The following is a 16,580-nucleotide window of genomic DNA, read 5'->3' as shown; positions in this document are numbered from 1 at the left end:
GTTTGGGTGGAAATATGCTTGGCAACGGGAGCTTTCCCAGTGATTGAGCTTAAGCTGACCCGCTGGGAGCTACATATTTAGCTCCAAGTGGGGTCACTCGATCGTCAATCTCCGATTTTTGGGCACCTCCATGATAAAACCAATCCTACCCCAAAGAAGTTTATTTCGATTACTAGCGAAGTGAGCAGACATCACCTACAACTCTCGACCATGGTTCGCTTCAAGGAGCGATACCTCCTGGTGAACATCCTCTATCCAGAGGCGGCTTCCGTTTCACAATCAAAGGGCAACAACGTCCCGGATCTACTGGTCTACAACCAACCGACCGCCGACAATCTCACAGCGCAAGCCCTGCTCAGAGGCATCCGCGCCGAAGTGGCCTCGCTATTCGGAGACTTCGGGTCCGGGGCCATTGAGCGCAGCCTGCAGGTCAAATACCTGTCGCACGCCACGTCGACCTTCATCCTACGCGTCTCCCGCGCCCACTACCGACTCGTGTGGGCCGCCCTGACCTTCATGGACAACATCCCCACGAGGAATGGCAAGCCGTGCGTCTTCCGCGTCGTCCGCACCAGCGGGACCATCCGGAAGGTCGAGAAGGACGCGATCCGGCGCGCGAGACACCTGATGCTTGCGGCGAGGGAGGAAATGGCAGGTCAGAACTCGCGCGCGCTGGATACCCTCTTCGGCAGCAAGGACCCGGGTCACGACCAGGACATGTTGTCCGCGGACGGCGAGTCAAGCTCCAGCGATGCGGAGGGAATGGAGGGCGTGGACGGCGATTGAGAGGGCCTCACTTCTTTTTCCGCGCCACTGTTATGCCACTATCTGGCCGTGGAGGCGGCATCTCGCCAAAGTCATCTTGACCATCAGCAAGGGAATCCCCCTGTTGCGCGCGGAGGCGAGCCTGTTCCTCCTCCTCCTGCCGTTCCGCCTCATCGTACGCCTCCTTGTTATCAATCCAGCGATCCTGCATATCCCCGCCCTCCAGGAGTGACGACTCGTTACGCATCGCAACCTGCCAGATCGTATCATTAGAACCCTCGGCGCTGCCAAAGACATAGCCTCCTGCTCTATCGATCACGCGCAAGAGGTGCATCATGCTCTTCTTATTCTCGACGGCCAGTACCTCGAACCTCACGAGGCCGAATCGCTCGATAACATCGGTGATGGCTTGGTTTAGTCTGCCGAATTTCTCGCTGCGGAGGGCCGGGGACTCTTCTTCCAGTGCGGGCAGCAGGTGCGAGAGTTCATCCACGTCAGTGTAATAGTCGAGGTTGAAGGGGAGCGGATCGTATGACGCGATCTTGTCGATCTTGGTCAACACGTTGATGTGAGGGAGGTCCATCTGGAGCATCGCGCGCAAGGCGAGCAGGATGTTGGAGATGTAGAGGGAAGGCTGGGTCAGGCAGAAGCAGTCGGACAAATGCACCGCTACTAGCTTGGATGGGGGTCAGCCGCATGTAACCAGAGGACTGTGCCGGGTGAACCTACCCTGTAGCCAAGCTTCTGCAATCGGTAGAAAATGTTCCGCAGCGAGTTATGATGGGTATAGAGCTCGACCTGACCCGGGCAGTCGAACAGGATATAGTCATCGCCAAGCTCCTTCAACCCCTCCTCCAGCCATTCCATGTTCTGCTCCAGCTCCTCGAGGGCATAGAGAACGGCTCCGTTTGGGCCCAGGCGATCGTCTGCCATGATTTCTTCCAGGGTGACGAGCTTTCTTATGTCCAGCGCGCAGGGGTAGTTTGTCTGGTCGTTGGCCGGGTCGAGGTTCACTACCGAGCATTGCCGCCCGATTGCGCCCATGAACTGATGCACTGGAATTCGTCTTGGGTCAGCTCAATGGACTGCCGGTCACTGCCGGTCAAGTTCGATCGCACTCACTGCCATCGCAAAACGTGCTCTTCCCCGAGCCGGGGCTCCCAAGGACTAGCTGCCCGAAGGGCATTGTCGGATTCTTATTCTCTTTAACTTATTACACGGGTGCATAGGTCAACCCAAACGGCGCGCGATAGCAGCTGACGGAAGGATTGGGAGAAGGGCTTTCTTGGTTGTGGTCAGACTGGAGTGCCCCGCCATATTATTGCCCCGCAGATAATCACGATGAGCTTCTGACAGTGGGGAAATTCTTGGCGGTGAACTGCGGCAGTACTTTTGTTGTCTGTTTACGGTATGTTCATAGCTTTCTTCAACTCAAGCTTAGCACAGTTTCTCTTCCCAGTTGCTTGACGTTGCAAGCCCCTGAAATAGAAGATGGCGCCTGGTACGTAATTTGAGTTGCTGTCATTTACACCCACATGGTTTCTAGTAAAGCTCATTCAGGTCCTAGGAACTCAATTCGAGATAGCGCAACCGCCGAGTGATGCCATCTCGGCCATTGACTTCGCGCCGGAATCCCCAAACCGATTCATCGTTTCGTCTTGGGACAAGCAAGTCTATCTATACGAGATCTCCCCGGATGACGATGAGGGGAGTGCCCAGCTTGTCCAGTCATTCGAGCATCGCGCACCGGTTTTGGATGTGTGTTTTGGCGCCAACGACAATGAAGCTTTCACAGGAGGTGTGGACTACAGGGTGACAAGGTGAGGCCGAAACTGTCTATCCTATATTGGCGTCGATCCAAGACTTACATAGGGATCCAGGATTGATCTGGCGACGGGCGAACAAACGGTTCTGAGCACCCATGCCGAACCCGTCCCGTGTGTGGTCTATTGCCCAGAGCAGTGTAAGTTTCCCACCTCTGGCCTTCGGTTCATCCCACATCCAGGCGCAGGATCTAATCCTTCTCTCCAGCCATTGTTGTTTCCGCCTCATGGGATCAGACTCTCCACGTCCACCCTGCCGCAGCCTCTTCGCAGCACCACATCTCGATCGAGCTCCCCGGCAAACCTCACGCAGTCGCCGCAAGCCCCAGCAAGCTCGTGGTCGCCATGACGTCGAGGCTGGTCCACATCTACGACCTGCCCGCCCTGTCCGAAGCGCTCTCCTCGTCGAGCAGCGGCAGCGGCGGCGCGCCAGCAGACGTGAAGCCGTGGCAGCAGAGGGAGTCGTCGCTCAAGTTCCTCACGCGCGCCGTCTCGTGCATGCCCAACGACGCCGGCTACGCGACCAGCAGCATAGAAGGCCGGGTCGCCGTCGAGTGGTTCGAGGACACGGCCGAGTCCCAGGCGCGCAAGTACGCCTTCAAGTGCCACCGGCAGACCGCCCCCGAGGAGGAGGGCGGCGGCGACATTGTCTACCCCGTGAATGCGCTGGCATTCAATCCCGTGCACGGCACTTTCGTCTCGGGCGGCGGCGACGGGACTGTGGCTCTGTGGGACGCCGAGGCCAAGAGGAGAATGAGGCTGTACCAGAATTTCCCCGACAGCGTCGCGGCAATGGGGTTCTCCAACGACGGCCGGTTTCTGGCCGTTGGTGTGTGCCCTGGCTTTGAGACTGGCATGGAGGATTACAGCGCCGACGGCCAGACCAAGTTGTTTATAAGGGAGCTGGGCGAAACGGAGGCAAAGGGTAAAGGTTCGAAATGATTTCTACGCACTTACTGACCTCGTTATTGTCGGCGGAGATCATGGCGTTGGGGCGATTTTAACTAAAAGGGAGCGGAAGACATGAGTTGGGAGATATGGCCTAGGTTTCAGCAAAGCTATCTTGTGTGGCCATAAACCATCCAGGGGGGAACTAGGTAGCCTCTCTCCCTCAAGGTCACTGACTCGCAGAATACAATGATCATCGGACCGCATTCTATGCGATTCAATTGTGCTTTCCCAGAGATCCCGTTCTACACGCTCCTTGTCTGACTAGACTCGCCTGCCTCCCGAAACTCCTTGAATGGGAGCAGGATATGCTGCTGTTCAGGCAGGCCAGGCTGACTCTGTGATATCTCACGACCTTCCCGGCGGCTCGATCCGTTTCGCAGAATGTCTTTGAAGGAAACCTGTGAGTCTTGCATCTCACCCCTTTTCTTCCGCTTAAAATCTTGGTTGACATAAAACGGTGCTGAACAGGAGTCTGAGCGACGAGTTCCCGGAGAAGTGTCTTCTGGGGCCCTCTCAGAGTGATTTTGGTTTAGGCTTGGCTCCCCTTGCTCCCTGCCGTTGTGCCCCTTTCCAGTCTCAGACAACCTTCCTAACATCGAGCCGTGAGCCTTGTGTCTAGACAGCACGCTGGCGGTACTGTTAACGGATCCATCGGACTTATGCTGTTCAAACAGATAAGGGGCTCGATCTTCGATGTCAAAAATGTGCCCATCTAGTTTTCTCTTCCTAGGTCGGGTAGCCTGTTTCACGGCTTGCGTAGATTGCGTCAACTCCAGTGGTCCCAATCCTGTCGCTACAGGAGGGCTTTTCCTCTTCCTGGCTACCTGGGCGGTCCCGGAAGGGGATACCTCGTCCACAGAGAACCCGTCACCGATAGGGTACTTAGAGGTGGATGAGGGGGGCTCAGTGGAGGTCTTTCTCGGAAGCATCTTGTAGGCCTGTGGAGGAGCTTTGTCGAGGACCAGGAAAGGAGGGTTACGCCTTTTCTGGATTAAAAGTGGTTGGGAAGATGGTCCATGCCTGGTCTGGGACGGAGACGCATTAATATCGAGGCCGCTTTCGCCATCAGGTATTCCCACCGTGCTTGGATCAAGATCTTTCTGAGACAAGTCTAAAGGCTCTTCTGTAATTTGTATTAGCGTCTGTAATGTCTCTTGTGGTGACGACCATGATGGCCGTGGGAGAAAAGTTGAACTCACCATCGCTGTCTGGCATTTCGGTTTTCACTACGTTGGCTGTATCGGATGTGGGGGACAGGTGGTGCCCTTCTAGTTTATTTATCTTGCTTTGGTATATCTCCTGCGGTCTGAGATCATCCTCTGCACCTCTCATTGCGGGGACTTCTTCGTGGCTGGATATCGGATGCCCTGTTGGGACAGGGACGCCAACGACATGGTCACCTAGTAGGGCCGAGAGAGGGGGTGGGAGTTCGGCTGGGAGCGAGTTCCTACGACGCATCTGATACCTCTTTTCGTAAATTTGCATGGCCGCAATTTGCATTGGGGTCCAGGGGGTATCTGGGCTCCAGGGGATATCTGGAGATTGCCTTGAATCCATTGTTCCGCTGGTCTCCTTGTCCGAATTCGAGACCAAAGATATATCGATTGGGCAAGCCAAAGTAAATAGCGGGAAATGGCAAGGGAAAGTTGCTCATGAATGCTAGTGTATGAGGAAAACACGTAGCCCTCTCGAGGAAGCAAAACAGGCCTAGCTCTAATCCCGCGATTTCTTGTCTCTGGCGGCGAGCTTGCCTTTCGAAGAAAGAGAAAGATATGAGATAGAAGGGCTGAGGGGTCTTGACAGCGGAGTGCGGCCACAAGGCCAAGTACCTAAGGTAGGTAGGTACCTAGGTAGGCTGGGAAGAAAAATATCGTAGCTTAGGCAAGTACAAATTGATGTGGAAGGAGCTGCCAGCTTATGCCTCGTATGGCAGGTTGCAAATGACAAGGTAGGAGTCCCCATGGTACCTGCCTGCCGAAGGAAGGCACTTGGATATGGTATCAAGAGACTCCCGACCCAATAACTTCACCTAGTCGAGTTGGATAGAGACAAAATGGCTTGACCTCTGGACCTCCATGTCACTCAACACTGGACTCTCTCTATATTCCACGACTTAGGATAGCCAGGACCAAGGAGAATGGGTGCCTTTCCATCTACAACCATGTTAGCTGTGCCGAACCTGGTTATCCACCCACAGCATAATGCCCAGAATAACATGCTCGATATTTTTAGAATAAGTAACAATGAGGTGCTTATATATTGTTGCAACACATCTGTCGCAAGGCCACATGATCAGTTGGGTATTGAGATGAACAAGGCGATGAACAAGGAGAGAGAGGGAGTAGTTGACTATTCCATATGTTCATTTAACGCTATCTTCCATACTTATTCCAAACTACCAATGTGTTTCTGATGGGCACTCACAGCAGTGCCAGGCCAGCATCCTTTAATAGTCCTTCGGCCCCCACCTCCACCGCGATCTCTGAAGGCGGTTCCACTACTCTCCACTCTTCGTTGGCGCGATTGGCTTCGGCAGAGGGACGTAATCGAAGGTCCCAGCCATTCCCATGATCCAGACATGGTTCGGGTGTGTTGCCATCTTCTCACCATAGTAGAAATTGTTGGGGAAGCCGATGTCGAAAGGCACCGCATTCTCAATCTCCTCGATGTCCTTCTCTGTCAGCTCTAGGGCCAGGGCCTCGATGTTCTGCTTCAGGTGGTCAATGGTCCGGCCACCGACGATGGGGAAGACATAGGGTGTCTTGTGCATGACATAGGCCAATGCCACGCTGGTGATGATGGTGTTCTTGCGCTTTGCCACTGCTTCCAAAGCATCGCTGATCTTGATCTGCGCGTCGGTGGGCTTGACCTTCCGGCCCTCCTGTGCCTTGCGCTGTTCCTCGGTCTTGAAGTTACCACCACCGAGGGATCCCCACGGCGCAAGTGCCATGCCTTCATCACGGGCCATTGGGATGATGTCGCGCTCAAAGTCACGGTTGCCAGCTGACCATCGCCCCTGGTAGACAGAGAACTGTCTAAGCCCGTGGTCCCGGGCATACTGGTTGGCTTTGCTAACCACCCATGCGGGCATGTCACTGGCACCGAGATACAGAATCTTCCCGGCCTGAACCAGGTGATTGAGTGATTGCATCAACTCCGGGATCGAAGTCGAGAAATCCCACCAGTGCACATAGAGCTATGCCGAGTGTTAGTACCCGGCCCCCCTTTTCTTTTTGTCATCGGAGGACTGTCGCTCACCAAGTCGATATAATCGGTCTGCAGCTTCTTCAAACTGGCTTCGACCGACGCGTGGAGGCTCTTTGCTCCGTTTCCGGCGAAGTTGGCCATAATCTGCTTGTTTCCCAGGCCGGCGCGGTAATTTGTGCTGTACTTGGTGGCCAGGACTTCAACCTGCATTAGACACGGAGACACTCAGGGGGTGGCCGTTGGTAGCGACTCACCAATTTCGTCCCGGTTGCCACGCTTCTTCATCCATTCCCCAATCCACTTCTCGGATTCCTCAAATTGATAATTGTTTGCAGTGTCGATGAAGTTGCCTGACGAAAGCCGATTAGATCACATGCCGTCGCCGGGTGTTAAAGCTGGGGGTGGATATGATGTAATGGACTCTCTGCCAGCCTTTAATACATACCTCCATGCTCATAGAAGAAATCCAAAATGTTCTCAGTGGCGGTCTGGTCACAGTGTCCCATGTAATCCTTCCTACAGACACAGTTGTTAAAGACAGAGTGTTCCATTATCGACTTTGAGGAGAACTGATCTCACTCACCATGCGTTGCCAAAATTCATGGCACCCAGGCATAGTGGGCTGACCCTCACAGAGGCAGAGGGTGATAGGAGTCGATACCTGCCAAGGGGGCTCTTGGGAGGCGGGGCCATAGGTAGAGCAGACGCCATGATTGCTGTTCGTGTCGTTTGGCGGTTGGTATTATATTTGTTTAGTTATTTTCTGGTTATGTTGAGAGGGAGCCTAGGTCGCAATTGATTCGTTTGGCGTGTAATTAGGTGTTGAAGCCAGGACGAAGAGACGAGTGTGTATGGCGAGTGCGGTCCCAAGGACTTATAAGTTTCTGGTTCTCAGAAACAGGATGCCGAGCACCTACGTAGTTCTGTTGTAATGATCACCAAACCCGAGGCTCGAGCTGTTCGGAATGCCGGATTCTCAATGCGTTCCCCGCCCAAAGCTGCCGCGCAAGTTGCCGTGCCTAGTCGTGGCTCCCAGTTCTTGGCTTGACCTAACTCCGCATGGTGACATGTTTTAGTCTTCCGGCAGACGTCAACTTAAGGGAGAAAGACGGTGTTTATGTTATCGCCGGCCAAAACTCCGGACCCGGACGTACTGGGAAGTTGTAACTTGTAAGTGCCCCTTCATCGCATATTGCCCGATTTGGCATCTCCACTGGTCTGATTGGCTCCATGGCAGGAGACATCCACTCAGTAGACTGGCTGCCGCCTGTCTCCCTACCAGCGTACCGAGTAGGGACCTACGATGACATGGCCTTCACAGGTAATAACTGCCCGTCTACCTACCGAAGACTAGTAGGCGATATTTTTTTCTTGGTCTATATAATCCCATGCATCCGTATATTAACATGTCCAAACACCGACAATCCCATCGCGGCGTCCTTCGGTCATATAGCCGTCCTTTATTCGTACACGCTCGACCACAGCAGGCATCCTGCCCTCTTCTTCTCCCGCAATGCCAGCACCGCAGTCCCACTGCCGTCCCTCCACCTTATCGTACACCTTGACCACATCCTCGCCTGCAGCACAGACTATCCGTCGGACGTCAAACATCATGCTTGTGATGGGGTTGTCGTAGGCATAGGCATCGTAAATGGACCCCGTGCGCAGGTCCCAGATCTATCGAGGGGGTTAGCAAGGACTTATTCGCCCCGGGACGAGATTCCGTCTTGTCTTACCCGTATGCTCCTGTCGAGGCTCCCCGTCACCAGATGTACGTCGTCAAACTGCAAACAGGTCACTGCCCCCGTGTGGCCCACCAGGCTTCGATTGACCTGGCCGCTTCGTAAATCCCATAGTCTCACCATCCCGTCTGCAGTTCCGCAGGCCAGGGCAGACTCGAACACCTGGAGAGCCCCTACAAAATCTGCCGATACACTGGCAGAACGGCCCGTCTGCCTCCACGCCCCTTCACCCGTTGATGATGTGGCAGAAGCCTGTGCTGCTGCCCACATCACATCCAGGGTCTGGACGCACCGGCCCTTCTCAAGATCCCAGTGCCGGAGCGTCTTGTCGGCCGAGCCAGAGACTAGGACATCCCCACTGAAGTGGAGGGCCGTGATCTCGTCGACATGGGCCTGCAAGGTGAACAATGGGCAGTCGGCCATGCTGCCCGGTGGCGGCTCGACGGGCGAGTCATCCGGGTTCTCGAAAGCAATGCCGTCGTCGTCGTCGTCCTTTCCAAACTGGCTGCCGTGCGGGTCATAGTGGGCCTTGCTAAGATCCCAGAGCCGGACCGTGGCATCGACCGAGCCTGTCGCCAAGATATTGTCTTGGACCTGAAGCGTGCGTACTGACGCCGTATGGCCCTCGAGGAAGCCCATGCAACGACCTGCGTTCAGGTCCCACACTCGAACCGAGTCATCCATTGCTGCCGTGACCATGGTGCCAAATGGCGCATCGAAGTCAAGGGCCGTGATGTTATCTTGGTGGGCCCGGATTTCTCGAATCATTGTCCCAGGATCAAAGTGCTCGTGTAGGATTGGCATCGACTTCCGTCTCAAGTTGCGCGGTTTCTTAGAACGCGACGGAGTGCTGTTAGCAGACGGGAGCTTTTCATAAATGGATTGGGACATGAAGCCCGGATCGTCATCCTCTCTGTCCAAAGCTAGGTCTTCATCCGTCTTTGTTGGCGTCTGCAGCGCTATAGACTCTGCTTCTTCGACAAGTGCCTGGGCTTCTTCTAGCCTGCCCTCAACGTCCATTACTGAAATGAAATTCATGGTTAGTATGCCAAATCCGAATGAGACAGATGCGAGAGCCTTACTATCGTGCTCTAAGAGCGCCTCCTCTTGCTCCAAGCTGGCTAGCCTTTCCAGGATAATCTTGCGCATGCCCGCCAAATTGGCCATCTTGTTGTCTATCTCCCGGATCTCGCTGCTGGCCATGTTCTTCCGAATGCCCAGCATCTCAAACTCGTGCATCATCGAGGCCTTCTCCTTCCCGAGCTTCTGCACCGCATGAGGGCTGTCTGGTGTCGTGTGAGAGTCTTGAAGCAACTTCCTTCCCCTTGAGACCCGGCGCCTGTGTTTCTTCCCTTCCTCTGTGAAGCCGGGAAAGCTGGCCTGGAAGCCTTGGAACAGAGAGTATGAGTTCTCGTCTTCTGGGATGTTCTGCAGCAGCTCCTCCGGGACATATGCCATGGCTCTTGATTGGATCTCCTTGGGGGACAACTTGGACCGAACTAGGTCTGTGGGGGTCGTGCGAGCCATAGAGAACATGCTGCGCTGAAGGGTCTGGCTCCGGAGGTGCTTGTGGACCTCGCCCATCGCGCTTTGGTATTGGGGGTGGGAAGCCGGATCTGAGCGCGGGCCGATCAAGTGGCTTGCTGTGGTGGTTACTTTACGACCGAATGACTCGAATCCCCGTGTCTAGATCAACCATCAGCCAACATTCGGATCAAGCATTGTACAGCTAGCTCAGCGCACAGAGATGATGGAGGACTCCTCGTCCTCGGGGGACAGGTCGTCGTGGAAGGCATCGCGCTCGTCGGGACTGGCCATTCGTTGCTCTTGGTCGTGCAAGAAGCTGGAAATACGAATGTTCTATACAGTCTCGGTGTTTGGTCTCGTAAACCGCGGTGGGCCCATGGGTGGGATGCTCAGTAGGTTGAAGTTATCTGATTATTTGGACGCGGCAATGGTTGCGGCTACGAGTGAGGTTGTGGCGCAAACCTTGTGAGGCTGCGGCACCAAGAAAGGGCAAGCAGGGTTCTGGATTGGCCGCCTCATAGGTACCCATGTTGCCCGGGTCATAGCTCCTGCCAAAGCAAAAGCTGAGAACATTTGAACCCCACCCCCCAATTCGGGCTTTGGCACCAGGATTGGAACGATACCGGAACGATACGATTGACAACCTGTTCCTCACAAGGAAATCCCCCCCAACCTCCAGAGCCGTTCAAGATGGATTCACTCATCGACCTGTCCGATGCGTCTAAGGCGCTGGATCTCTCGCGCATCCGATACCAACTGATGTGAGTCTGGCTTCTGCAGGCTCGTTCGCCAACCTTCAGCTCACCAGGAGTCAATAGTCGGCTGGAGGATACCATCACCTTCCATCTGATCGAGCGCGTCCAATTCCCGCTGAACGAGAACATCTACATTCCTGGCGCCGTGCCAATCCCAAACAGCGACCTTAGTTTCATGGACTGGTACCTCCTGGAGCAGGAAAAGCTGCAATCTCTCATTCGACGCTACGAGTCGCCGGACGAGTATCCGTTCTTCCTCGAGCAACTTCAAAAGCCTATATTAGATCCCCTGGATTACCCCAGGATCCTCCACAAGAACACCGTCAACGTCAACGACAAGATCAAGAAGTTCTATACGCAGCAGTTCCTCCCGGCAGTCTGCCCGGATTTTGGTGGCAGGGGGGATCGTGGGGTCTCGCAGGAGAACTATGGATCGTCGGCAACATGTGATATCGCATGCCTACAGGCCTTGTCAAGGAGGATACACTTTGGCAAGTTCGTGGCCGAGTCGAAATTTCTGTCGGAAACGGAGAAATTCACCAGGTTGATCAAGGCTGGTGATCGGGATGGGATCGGCGAGGCGATCACGAACGCGGCCGTCGAAAAGACCGTGCTGGAGAGGCTCAAGCTTAAGGCACAAACATACGGCACCGACCCGTCCTTTGGGGTGGATGCTGGTGATCAGGCCAAGATAAACGTGGAAGCCGTCGTATCCATGTACAGAGACTTTGTCATTCCCTTGACTAAGGAAGTCGAGGTCGAGTATCTGATGCAACGGCTAGAATAGCCTTGAGACCCGATCGGAGAGATCAGGCCGAGGGGCTCATGTAGTCGCCAATGGCCTTCACTGCGACCCTGAACTTGCCAGCCTCAATCAGAATCATGAATCCACTTGACTTTACCCCCATCTCCTGGAACGCCCTTTTGCTGTCGGCCACGGACTCTTCATCTTTGCTATACTGGAAGCCGCCATAAGCGACTGCATGTTTCTGGAGCACCTCGTCTTCGGGATGGAAGTAGAACAGCGGTGACTCGTCCTTGGCCTTCTTCTTCTTCCTTTCGCTCTGGTCCAGATTCGATGCGACCTCATTATAGGTTTTGGAGACTATCAAGTAGTGTGAGAATTCGTAGGGCTCCTTGTCTTCAACGGCAGCCTCGACCTCATCGGCGAGCATGGAGTACATTGGCGGCGCTATCTCCGACGGCATGTTTATCAACCTCTCGGAAAGGATGAGGCCGACGTGGGCCCTCGAGGCGAGAAGATCCGACACTGGTGAGAGAGCGTCGTTTGACTTGGCCTTCTCTGCCAAATACAGAAGAAGCTCGGCTACGGGCTTCTTTTCAGCATGTTCAGCAAGATTGAGAGCAGTCAAGAAGGCGTAAGCGTCGCTGGCTTTGTCGTCGACCTTGACCGTCGATCCGATGGTGCGTTGCTCGACTATCAAGTCGGTGAGACCGGACAGGTCGAGGAGTTGGGAATCAACATCAAAGAGCTGTCTTAGAAGAGTCTTGACACCATGGAAGTCGATATCGGGATCAAAATTGAACCACTCGAAGTCGACATTGACAATATCGAAATCCTGGCATGGTATTAGATTTCTGGACAAAGATTGCCAGGTAAGGCTAAGTGCACCCACATCATCATCAGAGCTGTCATCCTCATCCATCTTATCAACGTTGGAGTCGACGGCCGCATCTTGGAGGCCGTCGGCTTCTCTAGCTCTTTTCTTCGCCATCTTTTGGGAAACGTGGAGCACCTTGTACTGAAATAGAGATGCCCTTGGAAACTCTGAGAGCTGGATTGAGATGTTCTTCGTGCCCGTCTCGCTGGATATGAAGGTTGGCTCAGCATTCCAAATCCACCGAGTCTGAACTGCCATGAAGCCTCTCAGAAATTTCCTGCCCCTCACTAAACCTATTCGGGAGGCAGGATGTCCGCGATAACCCTAACCCTCATATTCCGGCGACGAAAGTAGAAAAAGAAATATATGATTTCAACAACCTCAGCCGCTTTGCCTGCCTCGCAAGCTCCCTGTTCTTGACCCTTTCAATGCCTTGTGTGGGAGTGTGTTCTCAAATTCCTGCCCAACAGATCCATACACACCCATTATTCTCTATGCCAAGTTGCAGCCCCGAATTACTGGCTGGCGGCTAACATCGTCAGCGGGAGAGGTGCGACTCTGTGATTACAAAGTCTTCAGTCAGAAACATAATTCTCGTCCAAGCGTCATAGGAATCATTGCTTGGAGCTATTAATATCCAAGTTTGGTGTCTCTACGATCGTGCCACTTGTGCCTTTCGGCCTGGCAACGTCTAACCCGGCTGCGAAGCTCCACCGCCTTCCGAGAAGCGGAATTCGAGAAGCTGCAAGGAGGATACGGAGTACCTAGCCCCTGATGTGGCCAGGCCAGACATGGAACTTTCGGAAAGATAAGCCGACCACTCAACGCTCGAGCCCAGACAACTGATGGGATTGATAAAAATGCTTGGCGGCATGTTTCGCTCGACTAGAGACGGGAGATGAGATCTACTTATCAGCCGAGGTGGCTGAGCACGCCTTCCTCGAGCCACTCGTGTTCCACCGAGTCCGAGAGGGAGAACACAAGGATTGCCTGCAGTAGATGGGAGTACAGCTGGCTGAGGGGGACGGCGCACGACAAGAGATAAGACGATGGACCGAGGAGACACTAATAAACGACGAAACACTTTCCACGAAGTTGCATGACTCTGGCCCTGGTCGAACCGGTTACAACAGCACTGTGTTCCTAAGCTGCCCAGGCAAACATTACGAAGTACTGCACCTACGCTACGTACGCGTAGGTGCATTGTCGCGAGTGGCGCCAAGGGTGGCCTTTGGGCTTATGTAGTAGGTATTGTGTTCGGAGTCGGTGATTATTTCTGCTTCCCCTGACCATTTCATGGCGGCGGGGATCAACAAGTAGGTACCTAGGTACCTGCCTTGTTGATGGAACCTGGGCGGTGGAAAATAAGACTAGGTTCTTGGCCGAATCAAATCCGTCGTCACCTACGACGTCTTGACCGCGCTAACACACACAGGATCGTGTATTACTTTTACGACGCTGCTGATTGGTCCGCTCATCGGCCCGCCAAATGGGCACTTCGCATCGGAAACTGTCATGTCCACCAGGTTCCGGGGTCGCCTCATGATGGGGGAAGACACCTTTATGCTATTTGCCAGATCCCTCCTGCATCACTCAGCCACCCCATCCGCTTCGCCATCCTGGACGGCAATCTTACAGTCTCTTATTTTCGTTGGGAACGAAACGGTCTCCTAATCTTGGGTCTTACCTTACTCGGATCAGATTACCTGACTGCAGAAAAGTGGAGTCCCCTCACACGGCACGACGTACTACTCGTGGTTATCTGGGATTCTCTCAGGCCCTCTCTATGCCACTCACCTCTTTCTCGTCTTCAAGCCCTCTTGCGCTTCAACGAGACACCTCGACCCCCCATCTGACACTACTTACTGCTCACAACATCCACTACCACTCTTCCCTGATCACACAGCCTTGACTCGAGTCCGACACTTGCACGTGCGTTCTGGCGACGGGCCAAAGTTCAACTAGACTTGGCAGCGCTTTAACCACCTGATCCCCTCTTCCCCCTTTCAGGAAACTGGAGCGTTCGCGGCATCGGCATCGTTGCTTTACTCCTTCGTAAGGTCTATTGGTGGTTGCTGGGAATGGCGTTGTCCGAAATGATGCATCCCTCAGCGCAGCAGAGGGAAGACGCCACCTTGTTCAGGACCGCACTACCATCCCGACCGGTACCGTCAAGAGATCACGCCGATACCTCTCAAGGCCCGAGGACCCAACTGCCCCAGTCGGGGAGTGATGCCTGGTCCGTGTCTGGTGCCTCGAGATCGCCGAGCCTGTCCGAAACCGGCCCCGGTAGCCCTTCAAGCAACGCGGGGCCTGGGGGATCCCAATTAGATGAAGACATGACTGGTCAAGTGGCTCCTGAGCCATCCTCCAGCCACACCGGACAGATCTGCAGGTGCGTTTAGTACGACTTTTGAAGTTTCCACTATCTGACCATGTGTCTAGTAACTGCGGTACAACTCGCACTCCTCTTTGGCGGAGATCACCACAAGGAGCGACCATTTGCAACGCTTGTGGACTATATCTTAAGGCGAGAAATACCGCTCGACCAACCAACCTGAAACGGCCTCCAAACGTTCTCGCAAGTAACGTACGCCGCACCCCCGAGAAGTTGTCACCAAAGTCCAATGCTCAGCTTCTACCGAAATCACCGGGTGCAACGTATGTTGCGGCAGACCAGACGCCGACCGGGACATGCCCGGGCGGCGGCCGGTGTAACGGAACGGGAGGGGCCGAAGGTTGCAACGGCTGTCCAGCATACAACAATAGGGTATCCAAAAGCGCTAGCTTTGGTGTGCTCAAGAACTGCAACGGCCCATCCCCGGTGAAGGTCCAACCAGACAGCGGAGCGGAAGCGCCTACGCCAATCGACATTGGCGCCCTTCACATCCAGGGCCAGAATACAACAGTAGTCATTGCTTGTCAGAACTGTGGGACTACTATCACCCCTTTATGGCGCAGAGATGAGGCTGGTCACACCATCTGCAACGCATGCGGTGAGCTCCCCCTTTCTAGAGCAGACTCCAGAGAAAGTCCCTTCTGACCTGAGTGCAGGCCTCTACTACAAGCTCCACGGGGCCCACAGGCCCGTGACGATGAAGAAATCGGTAATCAAGCGGAGGAAAAGAGTCATACCGGCATCTCAGGAGGCTGCCGAGGGCGCCTCGACGGAACCCGCAGACTCGCCATCGCCGGGCGCCGATACTCCGACGGAGAGGGGTTCCATGAACCCGGATGGATCCGTTAATCTCGGCTCAAAGGGACGGCCAGGGCCGCCGCTGACCCTTGTGCCCGAAGCTGTGCTTCGACAGAACAGGCAGTCTTCGCCGTTACATTCGGGAGACCTGACGCAGTATCACTCATCACCTACAAGCCAACCGAAATACCTACCCGAGTCCTTGACAAACGAGAACCGATTGGCCCCCCTCCAATCAATCGGTATTCCGACCGATCGAAAGTCCTCATTATCCCCAGCATCATTCCTCTCACCGCCACGGAAACGATCGTTCTCTTCAACCGATATGGAGTTTCCAACCCCTCCTGATGCCGACAACTCGAAACGTCTGTCCTCCATTAAATCGATATTGAATTCCGCTGCTACCCGTTCCGCCTCGGACGATACATCAGAAAACCGGCTCCGGCCCATGCGGACTTCCGGCGGGACGTCCAGTGGTATTCCGAGCCCGCAGAGCAGCTCGTACGACGCCGGCAACGAGAGTGACAAGGTGAAAGCCGGACGAAGGATGGCGCTGCAACGGGAAGCGGAGAGTATGAGGGAGATGCTCGCCGCAAAGGAAAGGGAACTAGCTGAACTTGGGATGTGAAGGGTCTATCATGGCTCTAGATCGGGGTAACTGCCGGGTTTATTGGAGCAGGAGTTTTAAGTGCGATGGCATCTGTCAGGTCTCTGGATGTCTCTGGGTTTACTGGGAACCCGCTGGGTTGCATCCGAGGCGTATGTGTTTGGGTCCAGAATGCAGTTCGCTCTAGGGCTGCCGGCGTCAACCAAGACCATGATAACGATTGGCATGAGAAAGGAATGGCGCAGTGGAAAAAGGGGTTCACATTTATTAGTTGCTTCGTCGAAGTCTGTAAATACCTTGGTTAAATGCATACTTTTGCTTAGTCCTATAGAAGAATAGGAGGTGTGGGTCAAATGCTCTAATCCATGTTTACTTGCATTGGAAG

At 54.4% G+C, this 16,580-nt stretch overlaps 8 protein-coding genes across 8 annotated transcripts; 4 read left to right on the top strand and 4 right to left on the bottom strand.

Moving 5' to 3' along the window:
• The first annotated feature begins 55 nt into the window (after window positions 1-55).
• Window positions 56-1,164, top strand: QBC33DRAFT_158890 (putative rpp14 family protein). Its single transcript, XM_060422230.1, has one exon. The coding sequence runs from the start codon at window positions 211-213 to the stop codon at window positions 784-786; it is 576 nt and encodes a 191-aa protein (XP_060287845.1). The 5' UTR covers window positions 56-210; the 3' UTR covers window positions 787-1,164.
• Window positions 794-1,951, bottom strand: QBC33DRAFT_575561 (putative GTP binding protein; the record flags this gene model as incomplete). Its single annotated transcript, XM_060430841.1, has 3 exons — window positions 794-1,441; window positions 1,495-1,820; window positions 1,888-1,951. The coding sequence occupies 3 exons, from the start codon at window positions 1,949-1,951 to the stop codon at window positions 794-796; spliced, it is 1,038 nt and encodes a 345-aa protein (XP_060287844.1).
• A 247-nt stretch (window positions 1,952-2,198) lies between these two features.
• On the top strand, window positions 2,199-3,763 carry QBC33DRAFT_524236 (WD40 repeat-like protein). Its single transcript, XM_060426719.1, has 4 exons — window positions 2,199-2,266; window positions 2,333-2,585; window positions 2,646-2,728; window positions 2,797-3,763. The coding sequence occupies exons 1-4, from the start codon at window positions 2,257-2,259 to the stop codon at window positions 3,528-3,530; spliced, it is 1,080 nt and encodes a 359-aa protein (XP_060287843.1). The 5' UTR covers window positions 2,199-2,256; the 3' UTR covers window positions 3,531-3,763.
• A 596-nt stretch (window positions 3,764-4,359) lies between these two features.
• QBC33DRAFT_575560 (norsolorinic acid reductase) lies at window positions 4,360-7,457 on the bottom strand (the record flags this gene model as incomplete). The annotated part of the gene is made up of 6 exons (XM_060430840.1): window positions 4,360-4,387; window positions 6,041-6,735; window positions 6,798-6,943; window positions 7,001-7,096; window positions 7,192-7,262; window positions 7,330-7,457. The coding sequence occupies 6 exons, from the start codon at window positions 7,455-7,457 to the stop codon at window positions 4,360-4,362; spliced, it is 1,164 nt and encodes a 387-aa protein (XP_060287842.1).
• A 690-nt stretch (window positions 7,458-8,147) lies between these two features.
• On the bottom strand, window positions 8,148-10,306 carry QBC33DRAFT_444422 (WD40 repeat-like protein; the record flags this gene model as incomplete). Its single annotated transcript, XM_060424273.1, has 4 exons — window positions 8,148-8,423; window positions 8,483-9,510; window positions 9,571-10,174; window positions 10,232-10,306. The coding sequence occupies 4 exons, from the start codon at window positions 10,304-10,306 to the stop codon at window positions 8,148-8,150; spliced, it is 1,983 nt and encodes a 660-aa protein (XP_060287841.1).
• A 193-nt stretch (window positions 10,307-10,499) lies between these two features.
• Window positions 10,500-11,568, top strand: QBC33DRAFT_158985 (chorismate mutase-like protein). The gene is made up of 2 exons (XM_060422231.1): window positions 10,500-10,776; window positions 10,834-11,568. The coding sequence occupies exons 1-2, from the start codon at window positions 10,706-10,708 to the stop codon at window positions 11,555-11,557; spliced, it is 795 nt and encodes a 264-aa protein (XP_060287840.1). The 5' UTR covers window positions 10,500-10,705; the 3' UTR covers window positions 11,558-11,568.
• An 11-nt stretch (window positions 11,569-11,579) lies between these two features.
• QBC33DRAFT_554787 (putative bcp1-like protein) lies at window positions 11,580-12,506 on the bottom strand (the record flags this gene model as incomplete). Its single annotated transcript, XM_060429554.1, has 2 exons — window positions 11,580-12,350; window positions 12,408-12,506. 2 exons carry the CDS (start codon window positions 12,504-12,506, stop codon window positions 11,580-11,582), a joined length of 870 nt encoding a protein of 289 aa, XP_060287839.1.
• Window positions 12,507-14,213: 1,707 nt separating this feature from the next.
• QBC33DRAFT_524221 (uncharacterized protein) lies at window positions 14,214-16,557 on the top strand. Its single transcript, XM_060426718.1, has 3 exons — window positions 14,214-14,787; window positions 14,838-15,388; window positions 15,447-16,557. Exons 1-3 carry the CDS (start codon window positions 14,474-14,476, stop codon window positions 16,214-16,216), a joined length of 1,635 nt encoding a protein of 544 aa, XP_060287838.1. The 5' UTR covers window positions 14,214-14,473; the 3' UTR covers window positions 16,217-16,557.
• The last annotated feature ends 23 nt before the right edge of the window (window positions 16,558-16,580 follow it).

This window comes from Phialemonium atrogriseum, assembly GCF_030411735.1.
Source record: "Phialemonium atrogriseum strain 8032-3 unplaced genomic scaffold QBC33scaffold_2, whole genome shotgun sequence".
Taxonomy (NCBI): Eukaryota; Fungi; Ascomycota; class Sordariomycetes; order Cephalothecales; family Cephalothecaceae; genus Phialemonium; species Phialemonium atrogriseum.
The sequence above is the reverse complement of the archived record's forward strand: the minus strand, read 5'-3'. Positions and strand labels throughout refer to the sequence as shown.